The sequence below is a fragment of the Hippocampus guttulatus genome, chromosome 18 (genome assembly GCF_054856545.1).
Source record: "Hippocampus guttulatus isolate MCC_2025c chromosome 18, RoL_Hgut_1.0, whole genome shotgun sequence".
In the NCBI taxonomy this organism is placed as follows: domain Eukaryota; kingdom Metazoa; phylum Chordata; class Actinopteri; order Syngnathiformes; family Syngnathidae; genus Hippocampus; species Hippocampus guttulatus.
In genome coordinates, this window is record NC_141278.1 from 864,675 (window position 1) to 888,298 (window position 23,624).

Genomic DNA, 23,624 nt, shown 5'->3' on the forward strand with positions numbered 1-23,624 from the left:
GGATATTCTCTTAAACCAAGCGCCATCGACTCAGTTAATTAGGTAACGCATGACACTTTTCGGGTCCACGCATGCAAACTCAGACAGCCGCTTTTGTGCAGCAGGTGAACACATCATGAATTCAAAAGCCACACACACACGCCGTCCTCCGAATTATCCGTCATTGCAGAGTTCAGTCTTGACGGCTTAGCTCAGGACAATGCGAGTGACAAAGTATAGCTCGCGTTTGAGGTTTAACCTCTATATTTAATTACAAAAAAAAAAAAAAAACAAGTGGGGGGTTGGCTCCGGGGGTGATTGAGAAGCCGTGCTGCCCATCACAGGCCGTTTGGTTGCCAAACCAATGACTGAGTCTGGTTTGGCTCGAGGGACATAGCTGTACTTTATAACGGTAGTTTGTTGTAAACAGTTCCAATAAAATGGCCGCCAACTACCACGTACAATACAGGATGACCATTTGTAAAGCTGTCAGTTATAAATACGAGTACACGGTCTGAAGAAAACATTTCCGTCAGCGCCTCCTCCGGTTCGGGATGTGCCGCACAACCAAAGCCATTTTCGATCATCTTTCAATCTGTTGGCCTCGCACTACGCCATGATTTTGTCGCCATTACGGATGATTGTCGGAATGGTTGACTTTGCCAATTGGCAGTCTCGGTTGAGCTTCTTCTGGAAGACTCCCTTTCGAAGGTACGGGACAATCTCAGCCTTCACAGACAGTCTGATTTGCTGCTGTTTACCAGATGTGTTTTCAGACCATGCGCTCAGGACCGCGCCATTTTTTTTTTTCCCCGTGCAACTTCTATCAGTCTTTCCAATTGGATCAAAATATTCAGTAAAGTGATGAACGGAATAGCCGAGTGGAGTAAAATGTCAGAATAAGTCACAATTGGGAGTGACGGCCCGGTTTGGGAAGAAAGAGGTTTGGGAGAAAAAGGAGGATTGGACACTGTGATCGGCGAGAGTGGGGCAGCAGAGGGATGTTTGTGAGCGACGCTAAGTAGGTTATACTTCCTGCGCTGAAAATATCTGTCTTTTCCATCTCATGGTAATCAGACAGGCTCAGGAGAACTCGGTCATATACAGCAGAGGCATGCATACCTTCTCATCTTATTAGGGGCTCTCTAACGTTGTTTTGTTCTCTCTCTCTCACTCTCTCTCACACACAGGCACGGATATTAAGCAAATAAAAATCCAAGCAAATACCGGGTGCAACTGCAACGATACATTTGCATGACACTGTAGCCCGATTTGTATTTGCTTCTATGTACTGTCGCATCATGAAAATAGACGCATAATCGCATCACCCTCATAACCTAACTAATTAGGAAAACACGGTCAAACAAATTGACACAATGAAGAGCTGAGGGACGATTTGTGGATGTAAGTAGGGTAAATTACACAAGCGAGTAGGGTTTTTTTTTTTTTTTGGTCTCGTCCGTTAGAGGGTAATTTAAGAGTAAATGTATCCCAACCTTGTTGTGTACTTTCATATTCGATCCACTGACCCGGTAAAACATTGACATGTCCCGGCAATTAGCAGCCGCAGCATTAGGGACAGCTACACGTGCCGCGTTATATTTGTTGTCGTCGTGTAGCGGTGCATCGCATCATAATTCCAGATCTTGACATGAGAGCCAGCCATTTGGAGGTCATTCAGTTTACACTGAAGTACAACGCACTCGCAATCCGGTACTTGTGTGGGATACATGGACATCACTTAATTGACCTTTCTCTCAACAGCATCATGAAATAGTCATCCTTCGGGTCTCGGGTCCAACCTTATTCTAAATCTTTGCCGGCGGTACAATATAAATTGAGGGAGTTTTGATTTTGCAACTTTGCCCAATGTGTTTGTGAGCGTATCATGTTGATATTGCAGCCTATTCCGCTCTCCTCTGGAGAAATTGCTTTCCTTTGATGGGCATGTGGGGCGGGGGGGGGGGGGGGGGGCTAACCAAAAAGGATAGCTTTGACGCTCAAGTTTTCTTTCCTTCTATATGTTTCCTCTCTCACTTGCCCTCCAACTCTTCGTGCTGAATTTTCTTGACTCATCTTGAGCAGATATACTCACGGGCATCCAGCCTTTCAATTACACGGTGCACGCAGGCACACACACTGCACCCTTTATTTGCATTAAGACACCTCGCGGTGCGTGTGTGTGCGTGAGTGAGATAAATCTTGATGAAGGAGACGGTGAGTCAGCTGAGGGACTAAACTGTGATTGAGAACTCAAACATGAAGCCCATTTGGGAGGCAGCAAGGTGCATAGTGTCGTAACGGCGCCATTCCTTTCCTGGGAGAGAGGCCAAACACCATAGCGAGAATAGCAAAAGCCAAGCCAACTGGAGCCATGTTTATTGGCCGCTACCATGAACAGGAATGCCCAAACTTTTTCCCCCCTTCACTTTCCTCTCCGATCTGGGTCTTCAGGAAATGGGTCCCACCGGCATGCCCTCGGTGCCCCTGATGGTGGGCTGCGGGGTCTCCTGCTCTGCTCTGCTCATCCTGCTTCTTATCTATGCTGCCTTCTGGAGGTATTTGCATGTTTTGTTTCTTTGTTTGTTTTCTTAATGCGACATTGCGTGCAGACGTGCACGTGCGTGTCGTCACGGCAGAAGTCGATCTATGGAGATACGGTACATCATCGTCTTTTTTTTTTTCTATCCTGTGTGCTGTAAGGTATATCCGCTCCGAGAGGTCCATCATCCTGGTGAATTTCTGCCTTTCCATCCTGGCCTCCAATTTATTGATTTTGGTGGGACAATCACAAACGCTTAGCAAGGTATGGCACAGTGATACGGACACAGAAATATAAACTGTATGCATGGATTCGATTTCCGACACCGCTTGGTCGACATTATAATGAACCCATGACTAGAATGATATACGGGACTTGATATATGAGATTGCAGTATGCAAAGTAATATGATATACAACAAATCGTATTTTCCCCTGTAATATTAGAGTCTCATTAGAGTTCCATAATGCTTTCTGTTCCGCAGCCGTTTAGGGTTAGGTGCGGAACATAAAAGGGAAGGAAATCGCTCTGGGTCCCCAAGGGAGTGATACAAATAAATACATATATATATATATATATATAAAAAAACGCGGTCCGAGGTAACAAGGTAACAGGTTTAATGTAATTAAAAATTAGCCCAAAGGCAAAAAAAGTACAAAAACGCGATTTACACTCCACAAAGGATCTTTCAACTTGGCGCTGTTATTTGTTGGCCAATCAGGAAGGGCCGCTCGTTAGTCTCTAGAGAGATCCTAATCAAGACAGGGGCATTCACTCCCACATACAACACAAGAGTCAACACACACACACACACACACACAAAACAGAACTACATATTTTGCGGGGTACTTTTAATGGCCATCGAAAACTGCCGCATTCCAACATCAAGCCAACCCCTTCCCCCAAATCATTCTTGCGGTCCATAAGACTTGTCTATGAAATCTCCATACGACGTTACGCTTGCCAGTGGGATCTTTTTTGCGTTGCCGCCGTTATTTTTTTCAAAGTTTTCACAAGTGGGTCAACTTTAATTTGTTGAATAGGTTTGTTTATATTCTATACATACACGTTTTCTCTCTCCTAAGGGCCTATGTACCGTGACTGCTGCCTTTCTTCATTTCTTCTTCTTGGCCTCTTTCTGCTGGGTGCTGACGGAAGCTTGGCAGTCCTACCTGGCGGTCATCGGCAAAATGAGGTCACGACTCATTCGCAAGCGCTTTCTGTGCCTCGGCTGGGGTGAGTCTAACCCACGAGAACAACGCTGTGCACAAATGACCACGTGGTTACTTTTGCATTTGACGAGAGCAACTTTGAACTTTTAAAATGCCGTTTTTATTCTTTCGTTCAGAACCTGGATTTCAATGCAAGTGCGTTAAGTGGTAGTGGGGAGCCAGTTTCCAATCCTAACAAACATGGGTGCTTATCGCGGCCACTATTTGAGGATTGGATTTGAGCATCTACGATGTTCTTAGACACGAGAAAATGGACTTTTGATTGGGATCCGTTTGATCCATACGAATGCCGCTTATTAATGCGAAAGACCGCACATATTGAAAAATCCTTCTCCAAAGCGTAGGAACGCAAGTTGGGTTGAATCGTGGATAAGAACCTGAAATAAAAGCCATTTTCCTTTCGGTTTATCAATTCCTCTAAGAAAATGGACCCAGCGTTGCCTCCGCCTGCTGCTGCGCCGTGTTGCTTTTTCCAATTATCGCAGAGGACCTACACTTGACCCAAGAACCAGTCGCTCTCATTTCTTCCACAGCTGACAAACAAGCAACTCAAAGCTGCCACAGGAGACAAAATGAGATTGCTGCCATGAAGTTTCCATTCATGGATGTTTCCTGTGTTCTTAGATTGATGTTTTTCTGCCAGAGAATGGGCTTTCATCTTGCCATTCAATATGCACCGAAAAAGGAGACACGGCGTGAATCTCGACACTGCCCGTCTTCACCAGCCCACTGATTGTTCATTTGATTTGGCTCCACTTAATAGCATTACCGGCGTGCTCGAGTATTCCTCCTCCAAACTTCACGTTAATTGCCTCCACTTTCCTCACATTCGCCATCACGCTTCCCTGTGATGTAAAAGCTCTTCTTTCACTTCCGCACCGAATATACGAGCTCTCATCGGTATGCCAGAGTCAACTGTGAATATCCGCGAGGATGCTTTGATGACTTGGATACAGACTGAGCTGCTGCTCCGTGACGGGAGGCAGCTGATGGAGAACATGGTGACAAAGACATTTGACATAAAAATGGAGCAGATTATTTCCTTGCCATGTGGGGAAATTGTTTCCAGCGTCATGTGTGAAATCTCAATTTGCAGAATTTTTCATTTGTATTAACCCCCCCACTCCACACTCCCCGGCCCCATACACTCAGCCACCTATTATTAGTATTATTATTATTATTAATCGCGCAGGAACTCTTGGGTCAACGTGGACGTAAGCAGGGACGCTTTACGATGACCTCATGACGTACTTGGTTGGCGCTTTGAAACCAAAGACGTTCTTGGTAAGAACTCGTTAAGCGCCAACTAAACACAGCGCCCAACGAGCACCAAGTTTGTTTTGGTGGAAAAGGGCTCTCTTGTTGCCTTCATCGTACTACAGGAATGTTCGAGGACAATCAACAGACGATAAGATCTGCACGCCGACCGGCAAGGTTTTTCACCTGCTCACTTCATTCCACTTCCTATTGATCCATGTGGTCTAATCAGCCACCACGCTGATGGCCTTCCCGGATAAGAAAGGAGGCAGGATGTATACTACAGATGTTTGTATAGTCACATATTGACCGAAAGCTCCAGAAAAGCGTGACAGAATTTTGCAGCGACGCCTCCTATTCATGAAACAGTCAGCCGGAGTAGACGTTATCTGCCGCCAATTTTGCAATGTTTCGCTCAATTATGGGATGGAATTCCATGACGACAGAAACGGGATCCGGGGTTGGCTTTTCAGAGCAATAGGCGCACGACCTATTTATTGGTTGGTGTTTGCTGGGTTCCGATTGTTGTCGAATTGAAAGGTTTCCACGCTGGTTTGTAGACCGGCCAGGCTCCCTGCCGACTGATTTGGGAACGTCTCTTGTTCCAATTGCTTCGGTGGCCATAATCGCAGCATCTTTAAATACGTGGAGATTTTACAATCAAGCTCATGATGGGCCACGGTGTCACTATGGGACACCCACTCTTTTACTTGGTCTCACACAAACCTCGATGGACATATTTCATGCATATGTTTGGAGTACCAAATGCAATATCTTCTCAACTTTGGACGTACGGTGCATGCGTGTCTCAAATGACTTGCAGAAAGTGTTCCTATTTTGTGCAAGTGAATCGCTTGATGTCAGACATGAAAAACAGCAAAGATGGGATGCGAGCCAGGTTATTGATGCACCCATCAATAACCTCAATAACGACCTCTGGCTCAGGGAGCACTACCGACCTACAAATCAAATATGTTGAGAATGTCGCGTAGCTGCCGAAAGCATACGATTGAAAGGGTTCACATTCTTTTTGGAGAATCCAATTCAAACGAGTGGGATTTTTTTCTCTCTGCCTTGCAGGTCTTCCAGCCTTAGTTGTAGCAGTGTCGGTCGGGTTCACCAGAGCCAGAGGCTATGGCACCGCCAGCTAGTGAGTACCGTGTTCTCGCCCCCTGACCAAGGCACCATTACAAACTACATTTTTAATCTCTTGGGTGTATAAATATGCATCTTAAAATAAGCAGGAGGAATAAAAAGAAGCATGCTGTAGGACTGCCAAGTAACAAGCCCAAACTTGTCCATTTTGTTTGAACTGTGGCTGCAATGAGCTTCACCTCCGCCTACTTTGGAGAGGATTAACCTTCTCGGGAGTGGGAGAGAATGAAAAATGTTCCGCGACGCTTCACGCTACTTTAACTCATCGTTTCCAGATGGCATTTTAACCATCAGGAGGTCCAATAAGGAGACATCAAATGAAAGAGCGTCGTAACATTTATTGTGATTGAATGAAAATGGCATTTAGATTAATCCCCCCCACCCACCCCCACGGCGATGCATCTTCATTAGAGTTAGGCTCGCGCAAATAAGCGGTAGGTGGAATCCTCAGACACTGGTTTATGCTAGAACAGAGGCGGTAGACACATCGTCACAGGTAGATCTCGAGCCGCGTTCCCTTTGAGGCGATGCCGCCTCGTACACACGAGCCATCTCGGCGACACAGACGGAAAGATCAGTTCACTGACTGACTGCAATGCAGAGACACTGATCAGATGCAAAGGAGATGTACTGCTTGACTCGACTCAGTCAGAGATTATGTAACTAGCTAGGAGGGAAAAAAAAGAAAAAAACCACTCGGGGGAGTATCAGAGCTATAAATAAATATGTCGACTGGACACGGAGTGGGACCCTTTGACCTGAGCCGCAGCATCTGGTCCAAAATGTAAAACTATGATTATTTTTTTTTCTTTGACAAAAAGAAACAACTTAGGGAAATATGAAGTTTGATATGTTGGGATTTATAACTACTGTGTGTTTCTGCAACTCCACTTGACAACACGAGAGGCTGAGGGTGGAATTTGCATCCTATAGCTCAGTTGTGTCATACGTGTCCCTCTTCTCTTGTAGTTGCTGGCTATCCCTTGAGGGGGGGTTGCTTTATGCCTTTGTTGGACCTGCTGCTGTCATAGTATTGGTGAGTGTTCAATTCTATATAGTTTGAAACATATGGGAAAACAGAAAATCCTAATTTGGACTGGCAAGGGATGACACATGGTCACAGACAGCCACCTACACCATCACACACACACACACACACACACACACACACACACACACACACACACACACACACACACACACACACACACACACACACACACACACACACACACACACACACAAATGGAATTGTATCTCACTTGGCCCACGACTCAGACTTCCACAAAGAAATTAGAACCCACTGTGATTAGTATGGCAGTCAGCATCAGTCAAGATGTACATTTTACCTGGACGTAAACGACGCACGCACAACGTAAACAGGTTTCAAAGTAAAAGTTGTGCTGTCTGAGGCCACGCACGATGCAACATTTTGAAAGTGGGTTTTATTTTCTTCATTCCAAGAATATGTCACAGGCCTAATACGCATTATCCAAAATTTTGAAAGTACTGCATCTTTTATTTTCTTCATTCCAAGCAACTCTTTGCATGCCGCGGGCCGTCAAATGCCCAGGTCTGCCTGATAGTGTCGTGTTTCTGCTTCCCAGTACTAATTAAAATAATAATAGAAAATCTTGATTCGGCTGTGGTTGGTGCCCTCCCAACAAGACGCTGCTGACAGGCAGATGTCAAGCATTGTCTCCTCCCACACGACCCAACTTCTAATTAATAAAGCAGACCTCAGACAAAAAGCAGATCAAGATTAAGCCGGTACTCAGAGCTGGATCCACACATGCCTAACCTGATACCGGTCTTTGCGCAATCTGGTGTGTTGTCAACTGCGAGATTAAAAAAAAAACAAAAAAAAAAAAAAACAGGTTCAATCTGCCCGATGCAAGGCAGGTGTTGCCGGGGGGGGGGGGTAATGTTTGGAGTGGAATTAGAACAGCCAACAGCTGCTCGAAAACTGGGGCATAAAAAAACAAGACACATTTTTGTTTTTCTTGTGGCGATGGGCAAAATGACATGGTGTGGAGTAAAAGTGGGAGTGGACACTGTGGAAAAGTCTCCTTTCCAGGCTCGTGTCCATCACTTTTATGTCACGTGACCAGGGGAAACCGACGCCTCGTTTGGGGCGATGGTGTCGAGCTGAAAAAAGTTGCGTGACCGAGAGAGAAAAAGTTCATATCTAGTCAGTTCAGTTTTTACCTCAAATACAAACTGGAGCTATAAAGAGCTAAAATGAATGAAATGAAACATCATGGAATGGACCGTTGGCTGATCGATGAGAGCCAAAGTCTCATCAGTTCACTTTGCCCGTCACTCCTTCAGTATTATCTTGCAGTGCATACTGTCCATACGTGGACATTGACCGCAAGCGATGTTTGGTCCTCTCACATCAATTCAGGTCCAAGTCAAGAGTGGGACTATTCTCTTTCCAGAGATAACGATGCCTGCTTGATATTTGGCCAAGGAAATGGAAAAGGTTGTTTTTAAAGTGCCAAGGAATGATACCGTAACGTGTTGATGCCGGGTGAAGAAAATGAGTGTCCGATGAATGTGTTGTTGGCAACAACATCGCCGGTGTTAGCAAAAGTATGCAAAAGCTTGAAATATTTCTTGAACGAAAAGAAAGCACGGGAGACATTCAGCCCTTAACTTTGTCATTTCCCGTTCCTAAATCGGCGGTACAATTCAAAAGCAATCTCGGATTCCGCTTCATCTGAAAACACAAAGCCATTGAGATGTGATTGTAGATGAGAGTCCCTGTTGGCAAGCCATTACCGCGATCTTCATCAAACATCCTCCTCTGCCTCCCTCAGGTGAATATGCTCATTGGAATCGTGGTGTTTAACAAGCTCATGTCTCGAGACGGCATCTCCGACAAGTCAAAAAAGCAGCGAGCGGGGTACGTACTTCACACTCAAGCAGTTTAGTCACACAAAGGCATACTCAACCGTGCCCGTGCTTCTTTGGAGACAACGGAGTTTCTGCTGCTTCAAATATATTTTACACTTTGTCTGAATTGCCCGCCCCCCCCCCCCCCAACCCCTGCAAGACGCAAACTACAAAACAACTGTTATTTATGGTGGTTCTTTGAGCTCTGCCGGCATTTTATGATACGTTTGGTGTTTGCCGGTCCATCCGTGCTATTCACGGACACGAAAATGAGCACCGGACAGAATGCTAATTAAATGCTATAAACCGGGATTGTGATCAAGATAACTTGCGGTCACGCCATACAAAAATGGTTCTTGTCCTGACTGGCACCCGCATATTGTTGTGCCCTTTCTTGAGGTGTCCAGGACACAACATGAAGGTCCCCAACTCCATCAAGTCCCGAGTGGCCAAAAACATCCCAGTTTGCAAGGAAAAGTGTTTTTTTTTTTTTTTTTAGTTTCCATCACATCTTAACAAAAAAGACCTCAGGGTCAACCATGGCTAAAACAAAAACAACGGTGGGCTTTTGTGACGCAGTGTTCACAGTGTAGGAAAAAAGAAGGACTCATTTCTACATTTTTATTGAGGAACAAAAGGTTTTTAAGTGTCTCTGCTCCAAAGCGATTTCTCCTCTCGGACACCAGTTTCCCTTGCTTTAGAAAACAGCATTGAAGAATTGCTCTTATTGACAATAAGATGTGTTTGATTTAAAACAGTAAACCATGGCCAAAGGAGAAATAGATTGACCATATTTGGCATCAGAAGACCAAAATATGACCAAACTTGTGAAAATGTTGGTGAAGCAAAGGAAAACTCCAACATTGACACAGGAAATGGCACAGGTACAGGTGTACATCATCGCCATCCAACAAGCCCTCAACGTCCCGATAGTTTGTTTCCTCAAAAACACAACTTGCCACGGCACATCCAAACAAACATCCAAACAAAAAAAATACACTTCCTGTCATGGTCACATGATATATATATATATATTTTTTTTTTTGTTAAAGCGATCAACACACCAATACGGGGTTTCACACCTGCGCACTCGGCACAGTGCTGCCTCACCAGTGTTGTTCGTCCCACCACTACAGTGTCCCTGACAAACAGTGAAATGAACTCTTGAACAGCTAACTGAAGTATTAACTCGGTCAATCGTTCAGAATGGCAGGTTGACCATCCTTTGTCACCAGACTGTACAACAAAGTTGCTGTACACATACACTCCGACTTGTTTTTACGGTTATGTAAAAAAATAAAGAAATAACGGATTCCTAAAAAGAGTCAAACAGATAGGCTACCATTAGTATAATGTGTTTTCTTATGAAGCCACCGGAATGAAAGCAACGGGCTGTGATGGGATCCTAATGTAGCGGAGCCACTGCATGGCTTCATTGTTTTTAACTGGCAAGACACACACAAATCTTTTTCTCAGCCGTAAAACAAGAAATCACAGGAAAGCGCAAAATAAAGCGTGTGAGTTATTTTCTTTTCTTTTTACTGATTAAAATCAAATTTGGAATGAAATTTGATCAAAATGTTTAACGGAATGAATCTCATTTTCATTTAATTGTTGGTTTTCGCCCAAAATGAGAAACGCAGTCGCTGGCAGCAGAATCCGATGATTGGAACATTTCCTGTCTGTGTCATCGTAATCTGTTAATCCTCATGACGCTGCTGTAACATGGCGATGTCTGTCCCTCACTCTCACTCCAAATTAGTACTTGTGTTTTTGTTTTCTGTGCTGCTGCTTTTTAAGATCTGATCTTAATTTGCCTCTGTCTTTCTTCCCCTACCACTCCCGCTCATTGTGATGTCCTTTTTTTTTCATTGTTTTCCTGGCACACCTGTGTACATTGAACATATGGAACATTGGTTTCCACACATCCCCGTCCACCCCCTCCCTTCACTGTCACTTGTGTCTGTTTGTGTGTACGCATGTGCACAATATGCCCCAAAGTGTCCCGGTGGAGGCGCGTAGCCGACTTCTACTGAAATGCTCCAAGTGCGGCGTGATCTCGAGCACCGCTCTCTCCAGCTCGACTGCCAGCAGCGCCATGTTAGTCCATCTTCATCTTGCTCTCTTTTTTTCTGTTTTATTTTTAATTGTAATGACCACAAAGTGATCGTCGCAGCCCCCTATATCCATATTTTGAGGCAGTGTGCCGCAAAATCTAAATGCCACCAATTTAAAAGAAACTGACAATGACAAAAGGCAGTTTAAAAAAGTGATTATTCCCATTTTGGGCAGCAACCGAGAGAAAAAACAAAAAAAGATGGACTTTCACTTTGCGGGGGCTACATGCCGTCTCATTTCTTCAAGTCTCTCTCGCTCTCTCCATTTACACTTTCTCCATTCTTACTCTCGGCGCCATCCTTTTAATCTCCAGCTGTTGGTAATAATACGGGATGACATTTAGACGTGCCTGGCTGAATAAAAAAAATTGTAAAAAATAACGATGAAAGGAACAACACTTGCACTGCAAGTGATCAGATTTAATGAGAATTGTCCTCAGGTGATGCAGAATAAAAGTGACCCATGTCAGGTGATATTTGGGAGTGATTTGCCTTCTAACATGTTTAATGTGCAATATTACTGAGACTTGAGGGCAGCACAATGCCGGGCAAGTTTGTGCAAAGTCTATTGCTGTCAAGCACCCTATTGCATAGTTTAAGCTTTATAGCTTTTGGTATGCCATACCTCATGTGGTAAACCGCCGTCTTGGTTCCGCAGTCTCAGACCGCTCACGCTAAATCAAATGTACTGCAATTCTCTGCATCTAATCACTCTTGTCCTTGGATGACCTGTTTGAGTTTTACCGTATTTTGGAAAACCAGCCTGCCCAGAGCTCAGATGTGTGTTCCGCACGATTGCCTGCTGTGATGTAACCACACTTGGGGTGTACGATAGCGATGGCATTTTAATTTCACTGCTCTAGTTGCAGGATTGTTGTACCTCAACTAGCGTACATGCTATCTCAACTTCAACTTCATTGAGAGAACACTTCAAAAACACAGCAGCGTAGAAAGTGCGTGTGTCTCCGACTAAATGGTATAGTGAGACACATCGTAGACAGAAGCACATTGAGAAATTCAGAACCACAAGAAGAGAGCATCAACGTCTTCTTGCAAATGGTTCTTATTTACGTGTCGTCGAACAGAACATTGCTTTTACCGCATACGCAGGCATAATGCACATACGCAGATACTTTACCCCGCCCGCTGCCTCTACTGCTCAACGGCCGACGTCTCCCTGCGAGGCTCGGCCTGTCTTCTCACAGCCGGGCAGTGCAACACTTAACGGCGCTGAAGCCATGCCATTGTGAAGAGTTGTCATTCTGGTCACAATATACCCAATTGAACATCATTATTCCACTTCACAGTTATAATATTAGGTCTCAGTGTACCAGTCATCCTCAAATGACCCGCTGCTGAACCTTTGACTGATGGGTGTGTGCATGCATGAGGCAGGGAATTGACCTCGCCGGACTGCTTTGAACCCGAGTGCCTGCTCGCTTCCTTCTTTATTCCTCTTTCTCTTCTACAGGGCATCTCTGTGGAGCTCCTGTGTGGTCCTTCCGTTGCTGGCCCTCACTTGGATGTCAGCGGTGTTGGCCATAACCGATCGCCGCTCGACACTTTTCCAGGTGATGTGTCTCGGTCCGCTAACACACGTCTACAAACAAATGCGCGCGAGCCGTGTTCTGGGGGGGGGGGGGGGGGGGGGGGGGCGCATGATAAACGGCAATTTGCCATCTTGCAGTGACAACGGCCATTTTGCTGAATTAGCGACAGTGTCAGAATATCTGCATTTCACAACATGATCAGATTCAGCTCTTTTTCGTACTTCACAGTTTGCGACATAGACACAGCTCTCCGTTGCAATGCAGTTGTCACAATATTGTTAGTAGTCTGTGTATTTATGCTACCAATGTCTCATGAATACAGTAATATGAGCAATGTGCTGGGCGTCCAGTAATCGTGTAGATATTGATGAACTGTGTGTGCAGAAACTAACCGGGTGTCAAATGTTTCCAACAGATCCTCTTTGCCGTCTTCGACTCGGTCCAAGGTTTCGTGATCATCACCGTGCACTGCGCCATGCGCAGAGAGGTGAGTCCCGTTCCCTGCACTTCAACGAGTGGGGTGAATATTCAAAGAGCTCATGCTAATTTCCAGGTCAGGTTGAGGTCGCATCGGAATACAAGCAGATCGGACTTGACGGGGATTAACTGGCTGCTTATGTCCAATGTTGGTGTGCGTCTTCTTCATAATGCCGGATCGCGGTGCAGCATTGTCCATCGGAGCCAAGCCCGCTTTAAGGAGCTTAGCAAGATGTTGTATGGAATAAGACGATAAGTCCCTCACTAATACATCCCCTGTGTGAATTTGCCACAGGCTTTGCAGTGCCCCCTGGGTATGCCGCATTTGAAACTTATTATGCACATATATGTTTCGACGCCATCGAAACGCCCACACGGAGAGCGATTGTCGGATTTTCCAGCGCGCTAACATTGCTACACCTGCGTAACTTCCTGATATCCAGTATCGCCTGCCTGCATATTGTAAGTGAATATTAAAACGTTAAGCTGCATTTAATCAATACAGAAAAGCGGTAGGGATCAGGGTACATGAAATCGAGGCATTAGTCTTTTTGGATGTATGAAAATCTTTCCGCGGCGTCCTCGCAGACACGCGGGACTGCCGTGACGGAGAGGGGGAAGGGGACAAAAAAGGGAATGCGAATTGTGGGAGCGCAGCAGCGGTGGCCAGGGTTTCGCCAACCGCGGCAGGGAATGAAAAGACCACCGCGACACACATGCCCCGCTGAGATGAGCCATCGAGGAGTGAATATTTTTCAAATATGCGGTTTCGGAGTGAGGAGGGTTAGCCGAGGGCACCACGCACAGAGGCTGGGAAAATGACGGATGCTGAGGTTTGTACAGAGAGCGGGGAACGAGATTCAAAAGAGTACTACGGGCTGATGATAGGCGAGAGAGAGAGAGAAAGAGAGAGCAGTGTTTGGAGCAGAAATGGACGTTGTGTGTGTGTGTGACACATACAGGGAGAACGATCGCCTCTGAGTGCATGCATAGAGGGAAGAGACGGATGGAAGGAAACAGTGGAGCCAATAAGCTTGCACATGCAGTATTAATCAGACATGGATGCTGCTCCAATCCAATCCATTTGTAGCGGCGCATACGCTCAGATAAGACCACTCGGTGAGAATGGAGATGTACTCATTCGCTCTTGCGCCACTTGGTATCTGAGTGTGCTTGTTTCCTGCCCTTCGGGGGATTTGACAGTGGCAAAAGATGACAAATGAAGTTGCTCCTGAGATGGAAGGAGAGAGCTAGAGTGAGACAGACTAACAGAGAGAGAGAGAGAGAGACGTATATCGAGGGAGTCTGAAGGGAAAATAAGCCCGGAACTGCCCGTGCGATCCAATTTATTTGATTTAAGCCATTATGAGAACTGGTGCTTCAACAAATAATTGGGATGTGTTGCCAGGATGCTTAATAGAAAAGAAAACTGTGCCTACCTCTAACAAGGTTAAGAACCACTGTGTGGTTTACACTGATACAGTACATTGTGCAAGGTTCAAACAGGAATCCAGAAAGCTCCCACTTGGTCCAAATATAAACCTGATGTGTGTGTGTGTGTGTGTAGACTGCATCTCGTTTCACGAGTTGATGAGAATAAGGCAAATGGCAATGATGACCAAAGAACTTTCCTGACATGTATCCCATTCCCCTTTCTCCACTCCGCCCATCCTCCCCCTTTGTCGCCGCCGCTCACATCAGGTGCAAGATGCGATGCGCTGTGGCATGGGCGGGTGTAAAGACGACAGCGAGAACTCCCCCGACTCCTGCAAGAATGGACAGGTGCAGATCATGGTGAATAGCGATCCATTTCATCCCGCTATGGATTCAGCTCCAATTAACAATTGATCAGGCTGTTCTCTTTGCTATGAGAATTGAGGAAGAGATCTGTTCCTTATTCCATTCCAGCAACGGCATCATCATCACGCCCCAAAATCATCTCCAGTGCATACTCTTTGTATCATATCATCCACTGACTTTGACCGATATATTCCTCTCAGATTGCATCACTGGTTCATCTTTCCGTTAACCTTTTGATTTTTGATTTTTTTTTTTTCTCTGTCAAATCTTTTTGCAACAATGTTGGTGGGTCTCTGAATGCCCCTTTGAGGATTAACCTTGCGGTGCTACTCACTCTGCCTGCTGAGGGAATCTTTTATGGCATTTATCAGCCTCAGTTTCTACAACCTAGCGGAGCATTTCCAGGAAAACGGTGATAAATTCATTTCTTGACAAATGTGCGTTCATCAATCTCCAATTAGGGAAGGAAACGCATGAGTACCCTCTGTTCTCCCGGTTCCCTTTGCTTCATCTGTACGAAACTAAAATATCGTATTCGAAAGAACACTTTGGCAGCGCCACCAGCGGTGACTACGTCTTTGATTCAAAAGTAGCGAGAACCCCCCCCAGTTCCCCCCTGCAATGTTCACAGGAAATCTCATTACAATGTTAATCCCTTGAAATGTCCTGCCTGGCACATTGTCCCCCACGCCACCTTGTCCAAGTTCAATCAAATGTCCTGTTTAAGGAACATTATGTGAAAAGCTAACCACTTGTTAAAGCTGCACAAATTGGGCTTCATCGCCACTTCTGACAACTTTGTGCTCTCCCGCACCATCAGAAGGGTCCAAACGTGGCCCATTACGGCACAGGCCAGTGCGTGAGCCGCCCACAGTTGGTCCTGCCGGGGTGCCAGCAGCAGGCCTGTTCCCACAGTCTGCCGCGCAACGACGGCGGGCTCGACCGCAGACATGTTCTCGGCTATCTGCATGAGCAAAGCGCCGTGCCCAACAATGCCCACAGTTGCAACCACATTGCCGGCCCAACAGTATGTCACAAGTAGAAAAAGACCGTCAAATAGGTAGGAGAGGAACGGTGCAATCTGTAAAAAAAGGCATTTTTAAAAAGAGGGTTCAGGCGCATTTAAATGAATTCATGTTCACATACTGTTCGGGCTAAGATGGGGCAGTATCTTATTGATGTGAAGGTTAAAATGGTTTTTCATTTGAGATCCAAAGTGCCAGCATTGCAAAGTGCAACACCACCCATGCCAATCTCAAATAACGAACACATAAAATGAATTCCTCTGTTGCCGTGCCATTCAGAGATACGAGCGGACTTGATTCATGCAAGCAGTTTTCATGTCGATGTGGACGAAAACGGGCTGAGTGGTTTCCCTCCACCGCTCTTTGCTGCGCTCAGCAAACCGGCTGCAGCTGTGATCCTGTGGACGTCAAATTCATTGTGTGCGCTTCGTTTACACATTGCACCTTTCTTTCAGTTTCACTCGGGCAAACTGTGGCCGTGCGGGAATAAATGGCAGTGAGTGCCATTCCAGGTTCATAAATGAACTCACTAGACAAGCTATTAGGTACTCCTTCACTATCAAATGGCAGACTGTGCAAGATTCGTTTTGGAAAGAACTTTGTAAAGATGATTGTGCTCACTTTTGACTTTTTGTCAGAAGAAACAAACACACAAACAAAAACCAAAACAAACTTTGTAAGACAAAGACTTCCTTGCTAGTGAATGGGTGCACTGAGGCGGCCACTTGAGATCCTCATCGCACATCTGACGCAAGCTGCTCCTCATGTCAATGCGCATATCGTAGCCAGTCACTTTTTTCTTTTCTCTACTCACCTTGCCTCCCTTTCCCAGACCGATTTTGAGAAGGACGTGGACTTGGCATGCCAGACAGGTGAGTCGGCCTTGCTTTGTCATGACCTCTTTTGTTCAACGCAATTAGCGTCGCAGACACGCAAAAAACTGTTGAGCTGGAAGCGTTTGACTTTTGCCAAATGATGACATGACGGATTATGTGCTGCAACGCCCACGAACAAATTACTCTTGCTTATCAATCACACTCCGTCGGCCCAATGTGTGTTGAGAAAGAGAGTGCTTTCATCTGACATTTTAATCGCGCATGAAAATGCCACTCCTCGACACCGCGCTGGTTGGTTCACACTGGGCAAGAGTGTGTGTGTGTGTGTGTGTGTGTGTCTGGATGTTTTCGGATGTATACAATTGTACATTTGAAACATTAACACGGAGTCCCTTTCCCTTCCTCCTACAACCTCGCAGAAAGAGGACACCCATGTAAGTTGCCCACCCGAACTAACCCTGCCTGATCCCCAACGTTGAACTTGAATGAACTCCTCCGGGTTATTCTCAGGGCCTCCACTTTTCAATCCTTTCAAAGCTCGATTGTATAAGCCATGAATTTCTTGCGTGCATAGATCGCGTTTTGTATTTGTCCGCATAGGGGAGGACGTCCGATGGGTAGAATCCACTCTTCGTGATTTAATTGGGTGCATTTTGACAAGAAGAAAGGCGCTTTGTTTCCTGAGCGTTTGGGGCCGGGTGGTTCATGATCATGGGGTCGAGCATGACTTCGTTGGCCTTTTACGATGTGTGTGGAATGATACAATTTAAAAAGAGGCGATGGCCACACAAACGGGGACTACAAATATGGATTTTGTGAATTTAACAGCATTGGTTTGATTTCAGTGCTCTGTGTTGACAGCCTTCTCATAGATTGTTTTTTTTGGGGCGCAAAAACAAACAAACAAAAAAACTTTTAAAAATAACCTGTTTGTGTGTGGAGATAGCCTGGATGTTTTTCTACCACCAGCATGGGGCTAAAACCCCTTTTGTTCTGAATAATATGCATGGCAACTGACCTCCAGCAACTATCGTTGGATGCTTTGTTCCATTTACAGCATTGCAGTAAATTGGCAAAAAGAAAAAATGAGTTGGGCATGAGTCGATGCTCGCTGATACAGCATGCCTGCGTGATCAGAGGCCACGGGATAATAAAGGCATTTGGCTCGATGTCATTTTGGGGATGATGCTCATTCTCTGAGCTGTTAAAAAAAATACAATAAAATGTGGCTCGAGAGCCAATTATTCGCCGGGAAGAGGCTTAAGGTCACAAAAGACAAAACTCCGTATCAGTGAGAGCCACATAAGAGCATCGATGGGAATTGTGAAATGCTTGCGATTGACTTTTCGTGGCTGATACGAGTCGAGCTCACATAAGTCAAATCCCCCGATTCTCCTCCACCCTCTGCCCCTTTGCTCCCCCGATGGGAACCATTTGTACCTACTGCGTCCCTTCAGTCATTTTCAAGGAGGTGAACACCTGCAACGCAGCCACCATCACGGGCACCTTGTCCCGGATATCCCTGGATGATGACGATGATCCCAAACTTACCGCCCATCAGGACGGGGGAGTTGGGGTGAACTTCAGCTCCCTCCCCGGGAACATCCCCCCTCCCAACCTTGTTGTGCAGGTATGGGGATCACATCCTCAAATGTTCTCCCGAAACCAAACGTTAAAAGCCAGTGCAGATAAATATTTGACAATTCGCTTCCATCCTGCGGGAATACTGTTAAGGCTGTCATTCCGGATAAGCTTACTTTTCACAAGACACATCTTTTGGCAAAATATGCCAGATCAGATAGGTTTCTGAAACACCGGCATCACTTAAAAAAAAAGATAGCCGTCAAGGCGGTAAAAGTTTGACTCAAATCAAGTCACACATGGAAGGGAAAATGTGTCTCCCACTTTGGGAAGCCCGGCGGCATGAACACCGGATGAAATATGAACTGCTGCTCCAGGTGGTATTGCATTTAAAAGAATACACTAACTGTACTTCCGCAAGGTTCCGCAGCTTGGAGGGCTCAACGAGCTGAGCGAGTCCTCATCGAAGAAGGAGATGAATGTCGACCAGCAGAGACAACAGGCGCAGCAGCGCTGCGGCGCTCCCATCTACTTGTGCACCGACGGCGGTCTCGGCTGGGCGAGGCCGCCCGGGTCCTCCAGCACATCCCAGGACGGAAGCGCCGGGAGCGGGGGCAGTGGCGGAGAGGGAGACTACATGGTCTTACCTCGACGGACGGTCGCCATCAAACCTCCGGCGCCGTCCTCCCAAGGAGGAGCTCTGGGACTGGGAGGCGAAGACAAGCCTCTCAACATCGCCGCGGAGGACCCCCCGTTCCCTCCTCCCCCGTCTCCCTTGACCCTCCATCCTGCCGAGAGCGAGGCCTACCCGGCTGATTTTGTGCCGTCAAGTGTGGGCGACATGAACATCAACGTGAACCTGAACCGTTCTTACGGGACAATCAAAACGCTGCCCCACGGACACGGCCACCTGATGGCCCCGGGCGGTCTCGTACACCCCCGCGGGGTGCACATGCATCCTCACGGGCATTCACTCCAGCTCAAGCCAGGCCAGAGGCCTTCGGTCAGACAAATTCTGACGGGGGGGACCACGGCGGAGAGAACCAGAACCCTGCCGCGCAACCTGGGCAGCAACAATGCCAATGCGAGCCTGTCGGCGGGATCCCTCGAGGTGGGTACGATTTTCAGAGTTGAAAGAAGAGCTCCCCGGGGAGCCGCAGCTCGTTAACCGTGTTCGGTTTTTCACTTGAGGTTCGAAAATTGTAGGCAGGTGCGGTGTTGAAATGATAATGTTGCATTCACGTGCGGATCACTACTCAAGGTCAATCCGCCAGGTAGATAAAGGTAAGTCAGTAGGTCAAGGAAATGCTTGAAAAGACTTGCAAGGGGATAATGACGGTCAAAGAAATGACCCGTTCAACTATTCTTTCGGCACTGACAGAACAGGATATCGCAGTGTGTGAAGATCATCTCTCTCTCTCATGAGCGGTATATTTACACGACTGAGTTTTCTTTGGTGATACGAGCGAGCTGGTGAGTCAGATTGAGAACATAGCATCACAACATTTGTACCAGCAGCAACGCATCGAGATCATATTGACTCAACGTTGATTTAAAGGAGGAAAAGGACACTTTCCCCGATCAGCGGAGAGGCTTCTTTCAGGGTTGACGATAAAGAGGCCACAAGTTGCACAACCGGCGGGACAGAAAATTGGACTCTGTGATTGTATCCTCTGGAAACATTGTAGGGGGTAGAAGGGGGTCTGTCTCTTGAAAATGACATCATGATGTAACAGGAACACCATGCAACATAGGGTTCAGCTAGCAGTTGAGTTTTAGCTTGGGAACCCGAATTAAAAGCTTAGTGGTTCATCGAGCTAAGGAAACCAGTAGAGCATTCAGACCCTATTTCGCAGTAAGCGCTACCGAAGGAATTTCCCTGCACGTTGCATGATTGCCATCGCTAAGTGCGCTTGATTGCCGGTTTCTTTATTAAAGAAAGAGATGTTGATGTGATTAACTCATTTTAATGTCTTTACTTTTGGGGGTGGGGGGGGGGGGGGGACTTGGCTGCCTTCGCGACCTTTTTGCAGGGGAAACACAGCTTTTAACTCGCTGTGGGTAGAAGCTCAACTCAGTGCCAGATGCAGATTTGGCAGACAACACGTGCTCCGAGTGCGAGACAGAACACGGCGCCACTCAGTGCCGTGGCCGCGGATGAGCTGGAAACATCCGCTCGCTCCACAACGTTTGCAGAATTGTACGGCGGGGAAGGTCTTGAAACCAATTTGAGGTTGAGAAACATTTGGCGTATGTTTGATCGAGCGTTCTTTTCTTGCTGTCATTTCATCGGAAACGCGTTCAAGACCGATGCATGCAGACGATTACGCGGTCGTATCAGTGGCTGTGTAAAACGCCCGCTAATTCTGGGTTATTCCACGTTACTGATCCAATTATGTCGAAATGGACAGAATAATTCGCCCGCGCTTCTTGCGGACTCGAAGAATGTGTCTGCTGTTGGGAAACCAGAACATATTAGCTCTCTTCTTTTTTTAATTTAAGTGACCCTAAGGTGAGGGTCAGAGCTACAGATCAATATTAGCGGGTGGATATTGACGCCTTCTTCTCTCCCCTTCGGCCCGCTCCTCTTGCAGAGGAAAAGAGTACGATACTCTGAGCTGGACTTTGAGGTAAGGTCTTGGACCGCCATCACCTTATACAGTAGCTGCTTGTCTTTGCTTCCGTTTGTGCTTCTGCCAAGGACTTGATTTAGCATACATCGGAGCATCGCATAACCCCCCCCCCCCCCCTCACCCCTGCATGCAAGGCAAATAGCGGGTGCGGAACAGACTTTCGTCATCTGCTGTTTCTCCAACAAATGCCCTTCTTTCTGCCTCACCAAATGAATGCGGTGATAAATTATAACTTGATGGGTCACGCATCCCACTGTCTTGTACAATTAATAAGAGAGATCACGCCGCAATGTCGCTGCGGGGGTTCTGGTTAAAGAAACAGCAAAGTAGAGTGTTCCATGTGTCTGCATAATTACTTATAGTTGAGTTTTGGGGTCACTGCATTTGGTTGACTGGCTGGTGTTTTTGGAACAACATAGTTTGTCTGCGTGGTAGTCACGGTCTCTGTAGGACGACGAGCTTTCCTGGGAATTTCCAGTCTTGTCATTCTTATCCAAAGTATCCATAATGTGTAGAATTCCCTTCCATACTGGGAGGGGTTTTAGTTCGAATGGGATTCTTTGAAAGACTGGACATTCACGTATGTGCACTGGACGTATGTGCCGTCTGACTTGTGGCAAGCTACTAACTGTTGTTTCTGGCAATTGAACTGGATTCACCACTGGCTGTTGCATGACCACAGTTAGCGTTTAGCCCTTTGTTTGTTTGATTTTGCAGTTAGAGTACTGTACATTATTTTCAAGCGGCGCGCTTATGTCGGTCAGAGAACAAGCTGGGAACTGTGCCTATGGAAATGACAGCATCATCCACATGACACAATCACAGCAGTCAATCATATCACCAATTCAAATCAGCCCTCTAATTGCCAAACTCTAAAAAGAGCAAAGAAATAAGGAACCGCATCGGCCAGCGAGCCATCTTCAATCCCTTCAACGAAGATCATCGCTGTCGTTCCCTTCGCTTTGTCCGCACGCGCTCCTCCACCAAACCCCCACCGCAGCCCCATTTTGCCCACCCCACTTTGCTCCCCTTTCCACTTATTTTGTTTACTCTTTGGTTCATTTTTTTTTTTTTTTGGTGTCCCCTTCCTTTCTTCCCTTCCAGAAAGTGATGCACACTCGCAAAAGACACTCTGAGCTGTACCATGAGCTCAACCACTCCTCCAAGTTCCACACCATAGACAGGTATAGCAGGGACCCAGCCATGTCCACGTTCAAGGTAAGACCAACTGCCTCAAATTTAGCTTGGGAGCTTCCCTGCACCAATTCAATAAGCCCTGCAATTTGTCACAGCCGCACGCCCACCCCCCTGCCACGGCAAAGTAAACATCCATGTATACATACGTCAAATATTGAAGTGAACCACCCCAAAAACTGCTAAGACAGCTCACCTCCCGCGTGCAAGTCCATTAGCTGATCACACCATACTGCTAGTGAAGACAACACGTGTTCTTTGGCCAAAGGTGCTTTGGCTCTGTGTCCAATTAGTTCACGTGTCTTTAGAATCCATAGTTCGTGGACTTGGTTTGACCAAGACTGTGTGTGTGTGTGTGTGTGCGTGTGTGTCGTCTCGGGTGGGCGTATAATACTGCAGCGTCTTTGACTCATTAAAAGACCATTAGCAGCAGATGAAAGCCAGTCCCGGCGCACTCGGCGCTAACCTTCAGAGGGGCACTTTCATTAAGATTGCAACACGTGCTCGCACTCTCCTCATCTGCGCAGAGGACGACGGCCAGGGAGACTCGGGCAGCCTCCATGGGTGTGCTTTCCCCGGGCGTTGGCACCACGTGGCTTCACATCCATTTTACATCACTGGTGGAGGAATGGCGCCTGACACAGCTCATATTGGCCACGCCGTGCGTGTGCACGCACGCACACACACACACACACACACACAAACACAGGAACATACACACACAAGGAAACGCCCTGCCTTTTCCTCCTCTGGCAAATTTGTTCAGTATCTTCATGGAGACTGTGACAAGTTCACGTCGGCTACCCGTTTGTTACCTGTATTGTTAATAAAATTGAGAATGAAGGGCAAGACAAATGGCACACTGCCAGCAAGAGCAATATTAGCAGGCGGTCTGCTGCATGCTCATTGGTGTGCAAATAATCGCCGAATGTATCTTCAAATAAAAATGCGGCTGACGATACGTACGGCATCCGAATGCGTTATATGAAAAAGGAAAGTGGGCAGTTCATTTAACTGTGAGTAATGACACGGCTAATGCTATCAGTGTCAGCCTTTTGACAGGACCCAGCTTCAATTTATCTGTGCCGTTGTCAACAACTCACTTTGAGAGTCACCCCCAGACACGGACACGCTGACGATACACTAATTATGGAGATGAAGTGTGTGTGTGTGAGAGAGAGACATTAGCTCGTGTGTACTTGTAGGGATTGGTGCCCCTCTGTTGCCGTGTTCCTTTCTGTTTGGTGTGTTTGTTTGTTTTTGTTTTTTTCCGCAGAGCCCGCCCGGTGTCACCTCCATTTCATCGACAATTACAGCACGAGTAATGGTTTAATAATTTCATATTAAC

At 46.5% G+C, this 23,624-nt stretch overlaps 1 protein-coding gene across 21 annotated transcripts in view; it reads left to right on the top strand.

Annotated features, from left to right (window-relative positions):
• The window catches only part of adgrb2 (adhesion G protein-coupled receptor B2), a 99,827-nt gene that overhangs the window by 67,016 nt on the left and 9,187 nt on the right, over nt 1-23,624 (top strand). For 9 of the 21 annotated variants that reach the window (XR_015103633.1, XR_015103638.1, XR_015103635.1 and 6 more), the window contains 17 exons: nt 2,434-2,537; nt 2,683-2,785; nt 3,607-3,757; nt 6,091-6,160; nt 7,135-7,201; nt 8,988-9,073; nt 11,065-11,163; nt 12,652-12,751; nt 13,146-13,217; nt 14,909-15,001; nt 15,828-16,034; nt 16,865-16,904; nt 17,288-17,302; nt 18,326-18,498; nt 18,871-19,560; nt 21,044-21,079; nt 22,187-22,300. Coding sequence is in view for 9 of the 21 variants with exons in the window: in XM_086136095.1 (XP_085992221.1) it covers nt 2,434-2,537; nt 2,683-2,785; nt 3,607-3,757; nt 6,091-6,160; nt 7,135-7,201; nt 8,988-9,073; nt 11,065-11,163; nt 12,652-12,751; nt 13,146-13,217; nt 14,909-15,001; nt 15,828-16,034; nt 16,865-16,904; nt 17,288-17,302; nt 18,326-18,498; nt 18,871-19,560; nt 21,044-21,079; nt 22,187-22,300 (2,220 nt within the window). In the remaining 12 variants the exon portion in view is untranslated. The remainder of the gene's footprint in view (nt 1-2,433; nt 2,538-2,682; nt 2,786-3,606; nt 3,758-6,090; nt 6,161-7,134; nt 7,202-8,987; nt 9,074-11,064; nt 11,164-12,651; nt 12,752-13,145; nt 13,218-14,908; nt 15,002-15,827; nt 16,035-16,864; nt 16,905-17,287; nt 17,303-18,325; nt 18,499-18,870; nt 19,561-21,043; nt 21,080-22,186; nt 22,301-23,624) is intronic. The other 12 variants (XR_015103644.1, XR_015103636.1, XM_086136093.1 and 9 more) reach the window with 7 other exon arrangements.